Here is a 20,551-nt window from a genome sequence, read left to right on the forward strand (position 1 = left end):
GATGAACACTGGTACTTAGGTCTTCCAGCTTCGGATGGAAAGCTCTTATCTGTCCTATTCCCTCCCTCTCACTGGAATTAAACTAAGGGAAATAATCTGATGACTGGGGAAGCCCCATGGGAAAGAAGGGAATATCTAGGGCTGATTTGAGTAAAGGGAGAAGAAAAGGGAAGACTTACCTCAAGCCCGGGTACACGCTGGTGACAAGTCTGGCGTCTATAGAGTATGAAGAAAGATCAGTCTCTTGAAAGGGAAGCATGTTTCAAACTTAAACTGCAACCCACAGTAGGAAATGCGTTTGTCATTTCAGTCTGCTGCAAGTGTCTGTACTGATAAGTGCTGAAACCAGAGTTTCACGAACCAACACTTGAATATATGCAATATACTCTTGAGTTTCTAATTTATTCTGTTGCAGTTTTTTTTTAATGCGAGGTAGCCACAGCGTAGCAAGAGGTTGTGACCATACTCTGAAAACACTGGACAAGAAGATTCCTGTTGTCCCTGGTAGTAATGGGTGATGCTGAATAGATAATAAGGAGCCAGACTACAGTGTGGGGAGGGGTTTAAAGTGCCAGGGCTGGCCACGTGGACGGGATGGAGCAAAAGTTCATTTACCACCAAATACTCAGCATTTTGGAAGGTGGTTTTCCACTTGTCACTTGAGCAGACTTTGATAACAATGATGTATGGAAGAAAAGAAGACTAAATGTTCAAAGTTGGGATAATGTAATAAGAGTTTAAAGAATTCCTTTAGCTATTGCATTTGCGTTAGAAAGGTATCATGAGAGTACTGTTAATGCCTTTTGGTCCTTTTTCTGTTTTTAAAGGAAAATGATGCTACTGCTATACGAAGAGGGCCTCCGGGTTGTCATACACACCTCCAACCTCATCCACGCCGACTGGCACCAGAAAACACAAGGGTTTGTAGGTTCCGTTCATTTCTTGGTAGTCACTGTGTGTGCTGAGAAAGGTCAAAAGCGAGAACATTCGATTTATTCTTTTTCTCCTGTTTTTTAATTGTGAAAAAAAAACAGAATTATGGCATAGAAAAGAGACACATGCAAAAAAAAGTGATAGTATTCTTTTACTACCTCCCCCAAGTTCCTCTCTTGAGGTAGCCGGTGTTAACCGTTTAACACATAATCATAATCATAATCATAACACATAATCATCCATAACTGCCTTTATACCTGTAAACATACATATTTATACACCGTAGTTTTTTTCTAGTTTTTACAAAATGGCATCATACATACACTCTACAGCCAAGTAGATCCAAGTAGATGCTGCCTCTTTCCTGAGGCAAGAAAGAGGATGAAAAATGAAAGACCTGAACCTATTATTTTTCCATTAAGACCCTCCTGATAACTTTCTTGGTCCTCACTTATTCCTGCATCCACTTGTACTTGCCACTTCCCAACAGGTATCAAAAGAAAACTTGGGGGTTGATTGTACGCTAAAAATATCCCCTCACCCCCAGTCAGTTTAGTTTCCCATAAAGCAAATCTAAACGGCTGTCTTTTTAGAGCCTGTAACATGGTTGTGAATCTCCAAAAGAATTGAACATGAAGGTTTTTCATGGCTCTATTTTATTTTATTTTTTTAATTACCAACCCTTTGTCCTTGGTGCATATATGCCAGATCTAGGTTTTGATCTCCTAAGAGAAGTTTAGGTTTATTTTTAGGGATTTTAGGGACTTGTTCAAATCGTTTCACCCTTTGTTCTCCTTCCCAATAAGGCTTCATTATGACCAGCCTTAATTTCGCTTTCTTTCACTTAAGCTAGTCTGCACGTCTCTGCTTTCCTGTGTTAGAAGGAACTCACCCTTTCAAGGTTCGAGTATCTTCCCCTGCATCTTCCTCCTCATTCCCTCGCTCATACCATTGCCCAGCCTGGGCTAGAGCCCTATTCTGGGGCTCTGACTGAGCCCAAGTTAGACCTGTGCTCCGTAACGGGAGAGGCCACAACAGTGAGAGGCCTGCGTACTGCAAAAAAAAAAAGTGGATTCAAGACCTAAATGTAAGGCCAGACACTATCAAACTCTTAGAGGAAAACATAGGCAGAACACTCTATGACATAAATCACAGCAAGATCCTTTTTGACCCACCTTCTAGAGAAATGGAAATAGAAACAAAAATAAACAAATGGGACCTAATGAAACTTGAAAGCTTTTGCACAGCAAAGGAAACCATAAACAAGACCGAAAGACAACCCTCAGAATGGGAGAAAGTATTCGCAGTGCTCTTGATCCACCGAGTTTCCGGTTAACAAGGTCTTTGCTGCCCCAGGAGCTTCTAGCGGCTAGCTTGCATTCTGGGACTCATGACTCATATGTAGCCCCATCTAAAAAAGGAAGTGATATTAACATAGCTTGTTCTTGAGGGAACAATAATATAGCTAAAGGGATTTATCGAATTGGCTCTCCCGTGGCTCAAAGAATCCCACCCACAGCCTCTAGCGCCTCTGGAGCTTGAGTTTATAGGCAGCCAGGCCTGTTTCCTTAGGCATCTCTGGGTTGGCTACTATGGGGAAGGGATTAAGGGTAAATGGCTCCAGTGTTCATTTTTCTCCTTTATTTAAAAAAACTTCACGCGGTTCAAAACTCAAAAGTACCAAGGGTATGAAATCTCCCTCCAGCTATCCTCTGCCGGCCACCCCAGAATAGAAGGTGCTGTTATCTCACGGTTAGTCTAGATTCTACTCTCTGAGACTTTCATGTCGTGGGTTGTAACTTTTTAAAATATTGGCTTGGCCAAAAGGTTCGTTCGGATTTTTCCGTAAGACCTTATGGAAAAACCCAAATGAACTTCTTGGCCAGCCCAATATTTAAAAGTAGTTCTTTTGTGTAATCTCATTTCCTGGTCATCCTATCATGGCTCTGCTGATTCTTGCCTTCTCCACATGTGTTCCAGCCATCCTTTTCACCTGCTTCTTGGTCCACCTGTTAATTTCTCAATTTTAAAATTATTTGGCCCAGGGTGATTTCTCTTATTTTGTGAAATGTTAAAAACGCCTCACATCTTGGTATCCTCGTTTAGAAAGTCGTCATCTGTCATGTTCCTCATTCAGAACTCTCATGAGTGAACCTCTAATCCAGGAGGAGCCCCACTCACCCTGTGGGCTCTGAGTTGCTACTGGGAGGAGAGACCTCAGCCAGCCAGCCCGACATGGTCGCGTTACGCACACAGGGTCAGAGGGAGGCCCAGAGGGGTCACCGAGCTTGCCCAGAATGACACAACCAGGTAGAAGCAGATCCAGGTCCAGAGCCTGGACTCCCGTCCTGGTCACAAGTATAACCCCTCATGCGAGGGGTCACCTCGAGGTGGGAAGGGAAGGTGTGACTTGCCACTGCTAGAAACGTGTACGGAGTTCACAAGACGCACAGCCGGGATCCTCGTGGGCCTGGATCCTTCCTGCCCTGACAGCTGCCTCTTATTAGTCTCCTTGGAGGGCCGCTGAGTGAAAGAGGAATTGAGCAGTTTCTCTTTTGGCTTGTTGGGTAGAAGTGTGGAAATAACCCAAGAAGGGGAAAAAGGCAGACACAGCTCGTACTTGCTGAGGCTGCTTTAAGTTAGACCTGTTCATTACCTCGTGGGCACCTTGGTGAGGCAGGGCTGTTAACCTGATTTTGCTGTTGAAGAAACAGCACAAGAAGTTTGAAGCCATACTTCTTTGTAATCTATGAGGGACCACTTCACAGAAGGACTGGGTTTCGCTGTGCTTGTTTGCCATTTGTGGGTATGATATAGAAGTTTTGGCAAAGTACGCTGACAAAGAATTGATGAAAGATGTCTTTAAAGTTTTTTTACTGAATTATTTGAAAGTCTGAGGTTAGTGTTAATGTAACATGACTAAATGTGGGCTATACTCATTCCAGACACCAGATGTGGGATATATATATCCCATATGTTGTATATGAAAATGAGTTTGTTTATTGAAAACATTTGCACATACATTTTTTTCTTAGATAACTTTTATTTTCCACTTGGCTAAAGAGCTACACTGACGTAGGCATGGGCAGAACCTTGCTGGGGTTACTGCTGGTGGTGGAGTTGCTATAGCAGTTAGGAGTAGAACACTTAACTGTTGTCATCAAGTCTTTTAAAATGATGTAGAGGTGCGAGGGGGAAGGTACGTGAATGAAGGAGGGAGCAGTACGTGAATGAAGGAGGGAGCATGGAGAGACTGAGTCGGGAGAGGCGGACAGAGGCCAGGTCTTACTGGGTCTTAAATTCACAGTGAGGTTTTCAGAAATAATTGTGAATGTGATGGGAACCATTGGAGTGGTGACATCAGATTTGTTTCATGTTTATAAGGATGACCTTACCTACCATGGAGAGAGGTAGTGAGAATTCACCTCTTCCTTAGGGTGAGTGCCTAATCAATACAGAGGTACCACTGTGATCAGCTGTGCTTCTGACTGTTAAAGGTTATATATATTTTTTTCCATTCCAGAATGTGGTTGAGCCCCTTGTACCCACGAATAGTCCATGGGACCCACAGATCTGGAGAATCAACCACACACTTTAAAGCTGACCTCATCAGCTACTTGATGGCTTATAACGCCTCTCCCCTCAAGGAGTGGATAGATACCATCCAGGAGCACGACCTCTCAGAAACAAAGTACGTGGCGTCTCAGCAACGGGGTGCTTACCTTGAGCGTCATGTGAGATCTGGGACACGGGGGCCTGGCAGGAGATAGCTGTCCTTCGGGACGTGATGAGAGCAGGCCTGTCCCTGTCTGCACCTCCTGGTCCTCGGGCACTGAAGTGGAGGCTGGGAGATCTTGCCCCTCACCTGAGTGCCATCACCCCACCCCCTCCCATCCCAGCTGGAGAGCTTTCTCTTAAAATTGCTGAGCTCTTTGCCTGGTACCTCACACTCCGTGGGTGTCCCACCATTACTTGATGTGCTCAAAAATGATTCTAAGTGTCAGTCTGAAGAGGCATCTCAAGAAAGTGGGTTGGCTCGTAGAATATTTCTTGCTTAATGTTACTTTTCATGAATATTTTGTGATTTGGGGAGTCCACAAATCACTATGTTCTATAACTTGTGCTTTATATCTTTTTAGTGTTTACCTTATTGGCTCAACCCCGGGACGCTTTCAAGGAAATCAAAAAGATAATTGGGGACATTTTAGGCTTAGGAAGGTAACAGAATTTTTACTATTTTACCATTTTTTTTAAAAGCAATGTATGTTCTGTCCTTTTTCATTTATAATTGGTATATTTTGAAGGCAGCTTCGTAGTATCTCTAGCACAATTCTGGGCAAATAGTAGGCACTTGATAATTGATTGTCTAATTATAGTTTCCAGTAATTACTTGCATTTTAACATTTTGCCTCATTTATAGGTGTAGAGGTAACAATTCTAAATGGCAAAAATATATGGAGGATTTTTAGTTTTTTTTATTTCTTGTAATAAAGAGATTTTTTATTCATATAAGTATTATAGCTTTTCATCAGCACATCAAGGATTTTTAACACAAATTCAACAAAGAACAGAAAATAGTGTTGAGTGAAGACTACAGCTGAGCTATGATGTGTTTTGTTTGCTAAACCATTGCCCTGAGAACTGTAATTATGGCAATGACATTTGATGCTGGTATGAAAATAAGCCAAGAAAGATCTTTAACAAAGTAAAACAACCAGCAAGTTAAAGCTTAAAGTTTTCTCCACCTCTCTCTAGAGTCAGTTTATCGACCTTGGTAAATTCCTCAAAGGGCTTTCTTAAAAGCCCCTCTTTTTCCATAAATTATGTTGTGTGAGAATTCCGCCCAGCCAGTGACAACTTTTCACTTTAATTTCCTTTTGTGACACCACAGCTGAAAGTGGGCAAGGTCTTGAAGCCACCATCTTTCTATCTTGACCTGGGGCGGAGAAGGTCCCACGTACTGGCTAAGTGCACAACTTTGTGGGCGGATACCCACACCCAGGGCCAAATCCTGACCTGGTTACGAGCCATGTGATCTTGCCTTGCTCCTTAACCCCTCTTGACATCCATAAAATGGGCATAATAATAGTACTTCCCTCACAGAATTACGTAAGGATTAAATGAGGAAATGAATGCAAGGCATGTGTTGAGTGTTCGGTAAGCACTAGTGTGTATTAGCCTGTGGGCCAGTGTTTCAGAGCGGCCAGGTGATCGCACATACTGTGCAGCATCCCAATCTTATTGAAAGCTGAGGAGCGTCTTGGAGTTTGCGACCACTTTCCACTGTCAGGAACTCGTGGTGCATCATAGCTGCATTCCAGGGAAGATGGGTGATCAGACGTATGTTCCACTGAGGTGTAAAGAGAAGCCCAGGGTCTTGGCTAGGGTCGTGTACCTGATCAAGGACCGAGCCCAGAATAGCCCCAAATAGAAGCTGAGTCTTGTTGGCTCAGTCCTGTTTCCTTTGCCATGCTGCACCCAGGGTGGAAGTTGAGAACTATTTGGGCTCTTTGGGGAAGTGTGTTTATAAATATTAATGGAAAATAATACATATAAACTAAACAATACATCCGTCAGAATATGAGCTCCACTGGGGCAGGAACTGCGGCTTTTTTTTGTTGTTGCCATCTCCAGCCTCTAGGAAAGACCCTCATTATGTGTTTAAATGGATAAAATTTCCCAGTATTTTCTGAATTGTTTCTGCAGCTTTGCATAAATATCAGACAAAGCAGGAAATGCAGGTCAGTCTTCTGCAGTGCTTATGGTAGTATGTATCTATATGTAAATATATTCCCTTTTATTTCCAGAGCATCACAGCTGCCTAGGCCCCAAGGGTTAAACCTCTTTCAAATGATACGAGTCAAAATATACAATAGCTTGACTTCCTAGTATTGTTTAGGTATGTTAAACCATCGCAACTTCAAGGCAAAAATCTAATTTCCTATGCCAGGTTGGTGCTTTATCTGACGTTGCTACTAAAATGGGTCTTCTTTTTATTTTTTTTAATCTGTTTTTGCTTTTAGTACAAATCAAAGAATTTTGGAAGAAGAATACTTGTGTCCACTTACTCAATTAAAATAAAATATCTTCAGTGTTTAAAAATATTTCCCAAAGAAGGAAAAAAAACTACACATGGGTATGAACTTGGTTGCTAATATTTTCAGCCTTTCCTTGTGAACGAGGCATTCCAAGGGCAGAAAACCATGTTCTGAGTTGTCACAGCATTTCTGTTCACGTGTTTGGAGTAACGGTAGCATTCGTTTTTATTCTCTCACAGATTCTGAAAGAGCACACCTCGTCCACACCTAAAGCGGAGTCCTGGCCTGTAGTAGGTCAGTTCTCAAGCGTTGGCTCCATGGGGGCCGATGAATCAAAATGGTTGTGTTCTGAGTTTAAAGAGAGCTTGGTGACACTGGGCAAAGAAAGCAGGGCCCTAGGAAGGGCTGTTCCTCTTCATCTGGTGAGTGTCCCCCTCCTCGAGGTCACTGTTCTTATCCTCTAGTCCAGGGGAAGAATCAAATCAGTCCTCGTTGTCATAGAGAGATGTTTCATTCCGTGGTTTGGGGATGGAAGCAGCAGGCCCTCAGCATAGTCATTTGTAATCAAGTGGCCCTAATATCATTTGGTGCTGGGAGCTTGCTGGTTTGCTCAGAGCTCCATCTCAGCCACAGACTAGCCTGCGAATTCTCCATTCCTTCCTTGAGGTCGTCAAGCCAAGGGAAAAAATACTTGATAAAACATTACCAGCAGAATTACAAGCATTATTAGTTTAGAGACCTTTGAATTAATAATTTTGCATTCAATTCAGTGTTAATTTGTCATTTCAGAGGGAAAAAAAATACTCAAATGGAAATGTAATTTTCTTTCATTGACTATAAATGCTTTCTGTAGTTTAATTACTAGAAGTTTAATTTTTTTCAGTGAGATGGGAACTTGTTTAAAATTTAAAGCACGTTTTCTAAGTCTTTAGGTATTTCTAATTGAGATTTTCATTTTCTTAAAAACGAATCTTCATTCCTTTTAACAAATAGTTCTTCCATGTGGTAAATTCCAAGTGTTTTGTTTTTTTTTTTTTTAGATCTATCCTTCAGTGGAAAACGTGCGGACCAGCTTAGAAGGATATCCAGGTAATTGTTGGGGAAACTGTCCCGATTGTATTTTGTGTTTGTGTATATTTCATAAATGCCCTGGTAAACATTTTCTTTTTAAATTTTATTGGGATATAGCTGATTTGCAATGTTGTGTTAGTTTCAGGTGTACAGCAAAGTGATTCAGTTATACATGGCCCTGGTAAACTTTTTAAAACAAGTAATAAAAATGCCTTCCTCCTTGAGACCAGAAAAGTGTTGGTTAGAAATTTAGAGATTATTCTCTCTTAACTAGATAAGGATCATGACAGTAGGTAATATTGAGCAGTGCTGTGTTCCAAAGATGATGCCATGCAGTTGGGCAATTTGTGTGTTATTTAATCCTCACAATAATGCTCTGAGTGATTGATATTTTTACCAATAAGATTGTTCTCACTTCTGCCACCAGCATATTGGTTGTCCAGACAAGACGTCCGGATAAAACCAGCTTCCCCTACAGCTGTGTGTCATACCTTTCTCTGACCTCTCTCTCCCCACATCCCCCTCTGCCTGAAGTACTGTGTGGTTCTTCCAGATTTGAATTCCAGTTACAGATAATATTGAAGGTCCGGAACTTATGCTTAATACTGAGATGAAACCTTTGGTATAACCCAGTTGATACATCTTGTCTTGCAAGAGCTTTATCTGTAAATCCTAGGACTGTTTTGTAGACATCTTTCAGTCTTGTCCTCTATTTCCCTTATGTCAGTGCTGGGCACTAAACTTATTTAGAATTCAGTAGCCCCCCGCCCAGATAGTGCATTCAGGAGGTATTAACCAGAAACCCAAACAGGGTAATGCCTTGGGAAAAGGGGAAGTCTGATTGGCATTTGCTTATGGCTGGAAGCAGAGTGCTCTGAATTAGACCAGCTTAGTCCATTCATTGCTTATCAAACTACATGTGACCCTGCCAGGAAAATCTCAGTAGAGTTTGGAGTGTATTAGCCCATTTGTTGCTTTTTTTTTTTTTTTTTTTTCTTTGCGGTACGCGGGCCTCTCACTGTTGTGGCCTCTCCTGTTGCGGAGCACAGGCTCCGGACGCGCAGGCTCAGCGGCCATGGCTCACAGGCCCAGCCGCTCTGCAGCATGTGGGATCTTCCCGGACCGGGGCACGAACCCGTGTGCCCTGCATCGGCAGGCGGACTCTCAACCACTGCGCCACCAGGGAAGCCCCATTTGTTGCTTTTTAATGGCAAGCTAAAATTACTTCACTGAGACTCAGGGACATGGTGATTTTCTGGTTGGTTTGGCTGCTTTTTTTTTTTTTTCTCCTCCTTTCTGTACTTCTAATAGGCTAGATCCATGCAAAGCATGTTTTTCAGTAGGGAAGAACTTGGTAGTTTCAACAAAGCTATTGGGTAACTGGTCCTTGAAACCTCAGCTATGTTCTTAGTTAATTTGTAGCGGGAGATACAACATGCCTTATTCGATATGTCAGGAATTTAAAGCCCTCTTTGGATATAGATTACTATGGAGAAGTTCTAACGTGTTTGGAAAGTCACTGATGAATCTACAGGGAACTTTCTTCCTTTCAAAGAGGAACAAAAATGGCTTCTAATTGTGTTTTCACTTGGAACTGTATCTTCGTTCTCTTTGTAGGACTATGGCTTTTAGAATTCCTTTTTAAAAATGTACCTGTTTACTGAACATTTTAATTTAGTGATCCTTTTATTTCATTTGTAAGAATCTGTGTAGCTAGGACAAAGTCTATTTGGAGATATCAGTGTAGAAGGTGAAGGAGGCAGGAGAACCAAGTTTTTATCCTAGTGTGCCTTCCCCCGAGTGTCCTGGTCTTGGGCAAAAAACAGGTGCACCAAACCTCATCTTGCAAAATGTGGCTAAGGGTGTCTCACCTGCATGAGGACAGCAGGATGGGCAGAGATTCATTCTCTGGTCTTTCCTAACATTTCAGATCTGTGCTGTTATAGATGTTAAATTTCCACCACCACTACCACCCCAGTGATTAAATACCTTTTTCTATTCAGATAGTAAACATTTACTATTTGACATGCATATCTAAGAAAGGAAACCCCATTGAGAGCAAACCCAAAGCAGGTTTGTTTAGCCATTTTCTTTCAAAGAACTATTCCATAAGATGAAGTAAGTAGTGGTTTTCTTTTACCTTCCAACTGTTTGCTGTAGATTTTCTTCTTAACAAAGGATCCTCAAATTATAGTCAGTAATTTTCATTTTTTTATTTTTCTTATTTTAAAAGCCGGGGGCTCTCTTCCCTATAGCATCCAGACGGCGGAGAAACAGAATTGGCTCCATTCCTATTTTCAGTAAGTAATAGGTTTAGAATGCTGCCTTTGCTTCTTTAGGGTAAAATAAGAATGTTATTTGTCAGTATGATTTTTTTTTTAGAAAAAGTACCTTATATAATATGGCTATATTTTTTATCTGCATATGTTAGTGATAGAAATCATTTAAAACAAGGTTCTGAACATTTCTTGGAAATGTTTTTTAATACCAAAGAGTCAAATATTGGCATACAGAGAAAAAGGTAAATAAAAGAACATGTTGGGAAGTTTCGAATTTACATAAGAAGCATTTTCGTCCATATTTCCAAAATATGTCATCCTTCCGTCTACACATTCATACGCTGTGAAACCACAGGCTTACTGAGGGAAGAATCCACGCCACTCTCTCCAGGGCACGGGGTGCCTTTGGCTTGTTGTAACAGTCAGCAAATGGCCGAGTGTTCAGGTGAGCGGGGTGTCCTGCGTCCTCTTCTGGCTGCAGTGGCTGCACATCCTGCGTGTTCTAGGCCAGTTCTAGTTTCATACTTGCTTCAACAAGCATTCATTATGCTGGACGCCAGAAACGAGGGCAGATTACATTTCTCTAGCTTTCAGTCTGGGAGTTCCCTGGCGGTCCAGTGGTTAGGACTCCACGCTTTCACTGCCAAGGGCCCGGATTCAGTCCCTGGTCGGGGAACTAAGATCCCACGTGCAGTGCAGCAAGGCCAAAAAAAAAAAAAAAAGCTTTCAGTCTAATTCAGTACGCCATTCATCCTGGAGCCTTTCTTTAATGTTTTCTTTGGAGATGTTTGGTTTTGCAGAGGACATTTTTAAAAATTGAACTCCTTTCAGTATTGTCCTCATACAATCTAATAACGAATCTACCTAATCCTGATTTTACTCTTTTCTTGAGGGACCATCCTCTTATATTCATAAGTAAGGATTGTTGCCTCGTAATATAGGTCATTTTTTTTCCCATGGAACTGTAGTCCTAAAAATGTTGGAAACTTAGAAACCAAACTCAGATATATGAATATCAGCATTTGACTGGAATATTTCTGAATTGTCCCCCTGCCTTTCAGCATTCCATTTTGATATTCATACTGTTTGTATTTTTCCCATTTTGTATTTTATTCTTTCAATAAGCATTTGGTGAGCCTCTTGTACTCAGTAACATGCTCCGGGAGCACAGTTCCTGCTTTCAAGGAGACCAGATGTGCATACATGCGGTTAAAAGCACAATAGAAATAATATGTATGTGTATTCATAACAAGATGGGAAGGCCATACGAAAGGTTACAGTGCTTTTTGTAGGTGGTGGTAAATTTTTCTTCTGCGTACCTACATTCTAAAATGAACATGTGTTATGCTGTTAGCTGAGTACAGTTTAAGGAGATATCACAGGTCATATCACAGAGAACAATGTACTCACTGTTTTTTAGATGATAGGAGTTTGCTTTTGAGACAGTTTCCTCATACTAGGACTACGACCAATTTATATTTTCTAATTAGTGATGTGTGTCTTTCCCGTCACTAGCAAATGGTCAGCTGACACGTCAGGCCGCAGCAATGCCATGCCACATATTAAGACATATATGAGACCCTCTCCAGACTTCAGTCAACTTGCGTGGTTCCTTGTCACAAGGTACGTAGTTCTTACATTCCTGATGGGAGGAGTTGTTACAAGTGTATTTGTAACTCCTGCTAAGAGTACTGAATAGGGTTCCAAAAAGTGACTTTGTGGATTGTTGTTAGTTTTCTTTGTGTATGTGTGTGTCTTATATGAGCCTTATTTAAAGTAGGCCCTTGACATGAATCCCTTGGTAGAGGGATCATTGCCTGATTTTACTTATAAGTGTAGATGTTTACACGGTTTGCATAAAGTTTGTGTTTACTTCGGTATTTAATACTCCAGAAATAGGAATTAAGCAAATTGACATTTGGAGTAAATACAGAAAAAGAATAACTTGGTGAAATTAATATTCCTTAATTATTTTCTTCTTAGATAAGTGAAACTTGAGCAATCAAATCTCTTTGTGTTTTTTTTAAACATCTTTATTAAGATATAATTAACATACTATAAAGTTTACCAATTTGAAGTCTACAATTTAATGATTTAGTATATTCACAGAATTATGAAACCATCACAGTAATCCAATTTTAGATTATTTTTGTCACCCCCTATAAGAAAGTCCCTACCTATTAGCATTTTTGTGTCTGTTTTTATAACAAGCTATAAAATAGAGCTGGACTAGAACTTTAGTTCCTGGCTTCTAATCTACAGAGACCGTTAGGCATCTCTTAATTTAATAACACAGTTGATGCCAATAGCAACTAATTAAGGTATCACAGAGTAGAATTATTTCTTTAATGATGAACAAACTTTTAAACAGAAGTTTAAAAGCTTTCATGAACACACTTTTCAACCAAAGAACCACTTAGAAGCAACCAAGTTACTTTCCTAGTTTATGGAAATTAGTGGCTAACCTTTGCCCCTGGCTCCGGATACGGGTCCGAGACTAAACAGTGTTAGTGGTGGAGATAAGATGTGAGAGAGGGCTTCCCAGGCATTTCTGAGGAGCCATAGCACAATGGGAAAGCACACTCCTGAGTCCTGAAGATCGGACTCTTCTGTTATTTACTAGCTCCGTGAACTTGGGAAATTTATTTAACCTGAGGCTCTTTCCTGTTGTATAAAATGGGAAAGGTGATGGCTGCCTTTGGGGGTTATTGTGAGAGTTAAATGACAGAGCCCAGTGCTGGAGACATATCAGCCCATGACATGAGAGCTGTCGTTACACTTGTTCAAGCTCTGCCCTCAAGGCTGTGAAGGATGGCCAGGGGAATTAGTGCCCTTCTCTTTGCTGTGTGCCTATAAAAAGAGAAACTTCTGCCTGTAAAGAGTAGGTTACCTGAGTATGAGACCTGAACTGTAGATCCCCTGGGTGGAGAAGTCATTGCCTGAGACAGATAGGAAATGCCAGGGAGAGCAGAGGCATGGAGGCCGTGTGGCCCCTCTGTGGGCGAGGAGTTTGGGCCTTGGTGAGTGGGAGATTGTTATTTCCTCCCCCAAGTGTATTTTAAATAAAACACACTTGAGAAAGCTAGATTATTACCAGTATTCCTGAATTCAAGTGATGAGAAATTAAGTTATAATACTACCCAGTCTTCTGTGAAGTTAACCAACAAAAACATGAATTGGGGCCTAACGTGGATCCTTGAACAGCCTCCCAAGTGACCTGGATACTCAGAGACCACATTTCAGTGTCAGCTCACCTATGTGCTCAGTAACTGTCTGTTAAACCAGCTTACTAAGTTGCAAGGAGAAAAACCTGGCTTTTAATACTGGTTCTGTCACATCGTGATGCTGTGTGTGACCTTTGCTTCCTTGTATACGCTGATGAGTCAGTAGGACTCAATGAAATTATCTACTTGCTTCTGATTCTACAACGCTACCGTTGGAAGCATTACGGAGTGGTAGGCCATCATACATCCCAAGGGCTACTTTATTACAAAGCTTGTTGTTTTGCTCTGTGTTAAGTACCTGAAATGATGTGACATTTCCCTCAATCAGATCTGACAGATTCTCTACCCATTATATTATGTTCTTATATTCATCAAGGCTCTTACTGAAATCGTACCACTTTGCAGCAATGTTGAATTGAATCTGAAGGCTATTCTTCCAACTTTGGTTAAAATCCTCTTAACTACTAGCAGAATGTTTTTGGTCAAAATAGGGTGAGAGGGTCAGAGCAATATAAAGAAACATATCAGTTATCGGGGAAAAGTGGTCTCGTCTAGCATCATGGGTTTTTTGGCTGAGAAAACAGGTGCCCCAAGAAATTAAGCATTGAAAAGCGTGCAGCTCACCTTTTATCCACAGAGTGATCAGAAGTGATCTCTTTTACTCCCCTCCTGCCATTAGGTAGACTTTTCCTCCAAGATGTTAGTGTCGAAGTCTTCTATGTAAGAGTGCTTGCTGTGGGTCTTTGAGGGTTACTAGAGATGGAAATCCTGGTGCCGGGGACCCAGGGATAAAGGAGAGGAGAGGCTGTTTGGAGGGCTGGCCTGTAGGATAGAAATGGAAACGTCTGCTGTAGTACTGACGGGCTTAATTATAACTTGCAAGTTAATTGAAGAATTTGAAATTTGTCTTTGTGAATCTGTGGCTTCTAATTTTATTCTGGAGCACCTAGACCAAAAACTATACTTGCCAAGATGTTTAAAGGATAACAAGTAACATTCATTCAGGGATTTCGACATGCCAGACGCTGTTCTAAATGCTGTATGTACGTTTATTCATTTAATGCTCAACAGCTCCATGAGGACTTGGAGAAATGAGTGGTTGAAAAGGCTGCCCGTGGTCACACGGTAGTAAGTGGTAGAAGCAGGATTTGAACCCCAGGCCTTTGGCTCCACGACTGGCACTCTTCAGCTCTACCTTCTATTGCCTCTTAATTAAGATACGGTTTTAGTGCTCCTGTTTTCTGTGAAGACCAGTTAGGTCAAAAGAAACTGCAGCACATTTTACTTTGTTATGTAAAGGAGAAAAAGCCCCCATAGCACTCCAGTTTTATGAAAGGATACCTGAGAAATGTAACTTCTATAACAATTTAGAACATACTTAGAGCCCACTCTCCAGCCCTTTCATAACAAGGGAAGGTACAGATCCCAAGTGTAAGTGACATCTACTAGTAACTCCTTTCTTTTTTGTTTTCAACCTTATCTCCCAAACCGAGCTCATCTATCTAGAAGGAGGTTCCTTTCCCGTCACCCCTCTTTGCCCCAGAGGCACCTGCCCACTCTCATCAGGCTTGAAGCCCAGCTGTCCTCTTGTGCTCTTCCTTCCTTGGAGCGTTTACCGAGGTCCTTCCTCCTGTGGATGCTGGGCACTCGGGATAAAACAATAAGAAGATGTACATAGTGCCTTTGAGATGCTCAGAATCTCAGAGATGTCAGAAGCCAGACACAGAAATGATTTCAATAGAAAGAGATCAACTGTATTCTTGACGTGGGCACGTGGACGCTTTCGAAATAGCTAACAAAGCTTACTCGTCCTTCAGGTGTCTCCAAGTTTCCTTTTCTAATCCCTGGACTTCTGAAATGATTGCCTGTCTGCTGTCCCATTACACAGGTCGTCCTCTTCCCAGGCCACCTGTCCTTGTTGTCCATGACCATTCATCTTTCAGAGACACGGGTCTTCCTCACCATCCCATGTTCAGAATCCTCGCCCGTTTCCTGTAAGCTGAAGTCTGGAGTCCTCCATTGGCATTCAGACCCTGGCCACCCCATTTCCACCTTGCTTCTCCTGTACTTCCTGGCGGGAACTGCCAGCAGCCGCCGGGCTGGCCTCCTTTGCCCCTGAAGTCATCCTGCCAGCAGCCCATGGAGTCCCCTTTCCAGATGCCTTGGTCCTTTTCCTCTGCCTCTCCAGCTGCTGCTCATCTCGTCAGTATTGTGCTCAGGGCTGGCCTCTTCTCAAGGAGGCTTTGCCAGCCGCTACTGGTCTCTCCCTCCTGCACATCCTTAAGAGCACTTGTGCGTGTGCTTGGGAGCTCACTGTTCTGTCTCATCTTGTAGAGAAGAGGGTATGAGCTTTACATCATCAGACGGTCCTGGACGAGATGATCTGTCTACTCCTGAACGAGCCTTTTGCCATGAACAAGGTTCTTAACCTCTCTGAGCCTCAGACGCCTCATCTGCACAGCAGCCACGAGGGTGTGAGGCGCCACGCTTGGTGATTGGACCCCCAGGCAGAAGAGTTCAACTTTAAGTTCAGAGCGGTAAATTCACTGATACAGTATAATGAAAGAACTGGGAGTGGAAGAGCACAAACTTGACTCACGGGTCACTAGTGATAGTCCAATGCGTGTGGCCCCTCCATGGTACCTACTCCACCGTTAGAATGAGAGGTTCATGCTCTCATGGGATTTACATTAGGACCAAAGAGGTTCTGTCAAACAGCTGGTTGTATATGTGTTATGTAATTGCAGTGTTAATTCTGACCATTCTGCATAAGTAGATTTTCACCCAGCAAGGCCTACACTGACTTTCAGCTCTCAGCTTAAACGTCACTGAAACTCTCCTTGCTTTCTCAGCCTCCTGGTGTTCATCTGTCCAACAACTCATGGCACACATATTACTTATTTTAGCCATTGCTCTTTCCAGACACTACTCTGTTCCAGGCAGGGTGTCCATATGCCCTGGGCTTCTTGCATGGTCTATGTTGTTTCCCTTTCAGTGTGGTTGCTTGTGTGATCACTGGCTTCCCCTCTCACCTCTGAGCCAAGTCCATTTCTGTCTTGTTCAGTGCCCTCCGGTGCCTGGCATGGAGGGGCGCTCAGCACAGATTTGTTAACGAGGAATCGAACGAAGGCCAGGATGGAGGCTGTACCAGTGAACCACTGCCTAGACTTTGTGCGTGATTGACTGTGGGAGATGCTTCAAAGGCAAGTCCTGGGCTTGGGGTGTGGCTGGTAGGGAGATGGGGGATGGTCACCATCATCAATAGAGAAGTCAGGAAATGAAACTGGTTTCGGTGGGAGAATGGTCAACTCGATTAGACTGATTTATTATAGTGGGACGGTCAAGTGGAATTGTTTATTGGCGATGTTGCACTCAGAAGGTCGGTGTACACATGGTATATTTTGGAGTTCTCTTTGGAACTGATCATGGACACCCTGAGCCTTTGTGGATGGTCAGGGAAGAGTGGAGCACGAGGTTGGTGCCTAGGAGGGGAGGAACATACAGGGACTAAACATCACATTAACCCAGTGTTCCACTGCCACACAGATGAATTGGATCCAAGCCTTCCCTCCTGAGTTAAAGAACAACTAACTGGTCACCATCTTCCATGAAATAATCTTCCTTCTACCTAAGAAATGTTCTATGTTGTATTTTGGGCATCATAAAATTTAACCATTCATTTCAACACGTATTTATTGAGCACCTGCTATGTAGCAGGTACTTTTCCAGGTGCAGGGATACAGGTACAGTGCAATAATAAAATGTAATCCTTGACTTTACGATGGTGAGAATTACACAAAAACCAAGTTTATATGTATCAAAATGGTGATAATTGCTCTAGAGAAAAATAAAGTAGAAGAATAATTGAGGTGCACAGTCCTTTACTCAAAGTCCTTGAGACAAGATGTATTTGGAGCATGGAAACATAATATGATACATATACCATCTATTAACATCCTTAGTGGTGTTACAAGTAGCCTCATGTTAGCTTAGGTCAACTTCTGTCACCTAATGAGTTAACAAAATTAAGTTTTGCCATTAATATAATAAGTTAGGTAATAGCTTAATTTCCAAGTTGGTTTCGGTTGTTTTAGATTTTCAGAGCTAACGTAGTGCTTACGCTAAGTTCCAGGCATTCTTCTAAAAGCATAGTCCATACACACACATACGCTCATGTAATCCTCATAACAGCCCTACGACAGAGCTGTTAGTCCCCTTTACACATGGGAGAACTGAAGCACAGAGAGGGTCAACAAGCGCCCAGGAGCCCAGTAACATCCTCAGGCACTGTGCTATCCCTGTGTCAGGAAGGGAGGCTGCTCGTGAATAGGATGGTCAGGGAACGCCTCGCTGACGTGGTGACATTTAAGCAGAGACCTGAAAGAAGCGAGGGAGCCGTGTGGGTGGAGAGCTGGGGGAAAGCGTTCTGGGCAGAGAGGCGGAGTTGGGGATATTCTGGTTTGTGATGGAGAAACCAAGTGGGTATTGCTGGAGTGAGTGGGATTGGAGGGCCAGGGAGGTCAGAGCAGTAACTGGCATTTTGGTCAAGATAATCCTTCGTTGTGCAGGATTGTCCTGTGCGTTATGGGGTGTTTAGTAACCTGGGCCTCACATACGAGCCGCCATGTCACGCTGAAAGCCATCCAGATGCCCCATGCCTTTCTAAATATCCCCTAGATTGTCTCTCCTGGTGGATGGTATTGTCGTCTCTGAGAATAAATTCAGAACTCTGTGAACAACTGATTTATGAGTGCTGCTGTTCTTTCATTTAATGCATTTTCCTACTTTAGAGTGATGAGGTGGGGTTGTAGAGAGAACCATGGATTCTAGTCTAAATGAAACGATAATGCCAGCAAACCTTACAATCCATCTGCAGAGTGGCAGACGTATTATGTTTTAAGAATGGGGATTTTAATGAAAGATAAATACATCAAAAGCTGCATGCATTTAACTCCCTTTTTTTTTTTGACACTTTACTACTTTGCTCTATTACCCCCCCATGTTAGTGTTCACGTTTGGGATGAATAAATACCTTTTACTAAAACAGATTTCCCAGAAAAAAATTACAACAGTAATAAGCAAGATGGATGATAAGCAATGTGAATTTTGACTCTAACCTAAAAATGAGACTTCTTTTTTCTAATAAGCCAGATTTGCATGTCCAAAGAAGTGTTGCCCTTCAAGGTGGTCACCTTTTGAAACTAGATATTTTTTGAAGAATACTGCCACTGCTCAAATCCTTTTGCCACTCTTTGGAATTTCCTTCAAAATGAGTTTACGTGGCACAGTAACGAGTACTGTTTCTTAATAGACATGCTTCTGTTCTAGGCCTTGTATAAGGTTATTGTTGCTTTGTAATAAGTTACCACAAACTGAGTGACTGAAAACAATGCAGATTTAGTATCCTGCGGTTTCTGTGGGTCAGGAGTCTGGACATGGGTTAGCTGCACAGGATCAAAGTGTTGACCAGGGAGGGCTATGATCTCCTCTAAGGCTCAGGGTCTTCTTCCAAACTCACTGGTTGTTGGCAGAATTTAGTTGCTTATGGCAAAGCATAGCTGTTTGCTTCTTCAAAATCAACAGGAGAATCTCTCCTCAGGAAGGACCTAGTCCCTCCTTTTAGGTTTCACCTGATTAGGTCAGGCCAGCCCAGGATTATCCCAAACCTTTTGATTAACTTAAAAGTCAAGGGATTAGTGACCTAATCATGGGAATGAAATCCCATCATACTCACAATTTTTGCTCACACTCCAGGGGAGGGGATTATACTGGATACGTACACCGGGGGCAGGGGCAGAAATCTTGGGGGCTGTCTTCCAGTTCTGCCCTCCACCGGCCTCATTGGTATTCATTACCCAGCTTGATTCATCCATCTTATTCTCCAGTCTTGACTTGAAATAATTTCTTACTATTTTTAAACTTGAGGTTTATTTTCCATAGTTAAGGGAAATGCCCCTTGAATATACTCAAAAGACTGAACCTCAGGCTCTAGAGGCTGTTTAAGAAGTGAAGTTCTAGCATTATTTGGAGCCAAAGAAGGCAGCTTTATTGGAGTGAGGTAATAACCCTGCAACATGATTGCTTTGGAGAACCACATTCACTAGGATGTGTAGAGTTGTTAAAAAATAATGATAGTAAGTCTTATAAAAGATAGGTAGGATCCTAAAAGATCTAATTTCCAAAAAAACACAAAAAAACTCATCACTTTAGAAGTGTACTTCTCGTATTTCCTATAGTGTGTGCATAATGATCACTGGTCATTTCTGTACCCATCGTAAGTAGAGGATGTTGGCTTCCTGGTCATAGGGACTTGGTTTTACCCAGTTGACATTTCACAAATGTGGAAACTGGCTTGAAGATCAGGGACTGAAATCTTATAAAAATGCTAGCCTTAATATAGTTTTCATCTTCTGTTTTATTTATCCTTTTAAATACACAAAAATCACAAAGTTTTCGTTTCCTCTCTTTCATGATGTGTTGTGATTGGGATTCTGACTGAAAACCTTTTTTATAGATCCTGTAGTGTTTTAGTATAGAGCTGCCACATCACTCAAATCTGCACTAAAACCATTTTTAATGAAGTTTCCGCGTGATTGGACTTGTATATGTTAGTTTTTGTTCTACTCTAAGAGAAAATGAATTCATAATTCCCATACTTTTTTTCCTACGAAAATGCTCTTCCTGACACTTGGTAATTTTGTGCAATGTCTGTTTTCTTTCAGGCCACTAAGTATAGCACCTAGTACAGTACCTGGTCTGCAGTGGCTCAGTAAATTTTGAATGAATGTGTGGTATCCCTCTTAATCTAACTACAGTACTGTTCATTTTCTGACCGCTTCTCAGGTTTAAGTATGTTTTCCTTTCTGTACTTTCCAGAACACTTAAGCTTATCCTTTTTTTTTTTTTTTAACTTAAGCTTATTCTTAAGGTTGGTCTCAAATCTTCCCCTTTGCAACTTCTTCTAGCTCAGCAGACATGATTCATTGTTTTTCCTTTGTGTTTTCAA

At 41.9% G+C, this 20,551-nt stretch overlaps 1 protein-coding gene across 5 annotated transcripts in view; it reads left to right on the forward strand.

Moving 5' to 3' along the window:
- TDP1 (tyrosyl-DNA phosphodiesterase 1) overlaps nt 1-20,551 on the forward strand; it is a 75,594-nt gene that overhangs the window by 21,752 nt on the left and 33,291 nt on the right. For 4 of the 5 annotated variants that reach the window (XR_003435602.1, XM_027120296.1, XM_027120294.1 and 1 more), the window contains exons 7-13: nt 828-920; nt 4,457-4,624; nt 5,073-5,151; nt 7,211-7,393; nt 8,012-8,060; nt 10,276-10,342; nt 11,837-11,944. Coding sequence is in view for 4 of the 5 variants with exons in the window: in XM_027120296.1 (XP_026976097.1) it covers nt 828-920; nt 4,457-4,624; nt 5,073-5,151; nt 7,211-7,393; nt 8,012-8,060; nt 10,276-10,342; nt 11,837-11,944 (747 nt within the window). In the remaining variant the exon portion in view is untranslated. Of the gene's footprint in view, nt 1-827; nt 925-4,456; nt 4,625-5,072; nt 5,152-7,210; nt 7,394-8,011; nt 8,061-10,275; nt 10,343-11,836; nt 11,945-20,551 lie in introns of all 5 variants that reach the window. The other variant, XM_027120297.1, reaches the window with a different exon arrangement.

The sequence above is a fragment of the Aethalodelphis obliquidens genome, unplaced genomic scaffold (genome assembly GCF_003676395.1).
Source record: "Aethalodelphis obliquidens isolate GAN/ISIS:26980383/991018 unplaced genomic scaffold, ASM367639v1 scaffold21, whole genome shotgun sequence".
In the NCBI taxonomy this organism is placed as follows: domain Eukaryota; kingdom Metazoa; phylum Chordata; class Mammalia; order Artiodactyla; family Delphinidae; genus Aethalodelphis; species Aethalodelphis obliquidens.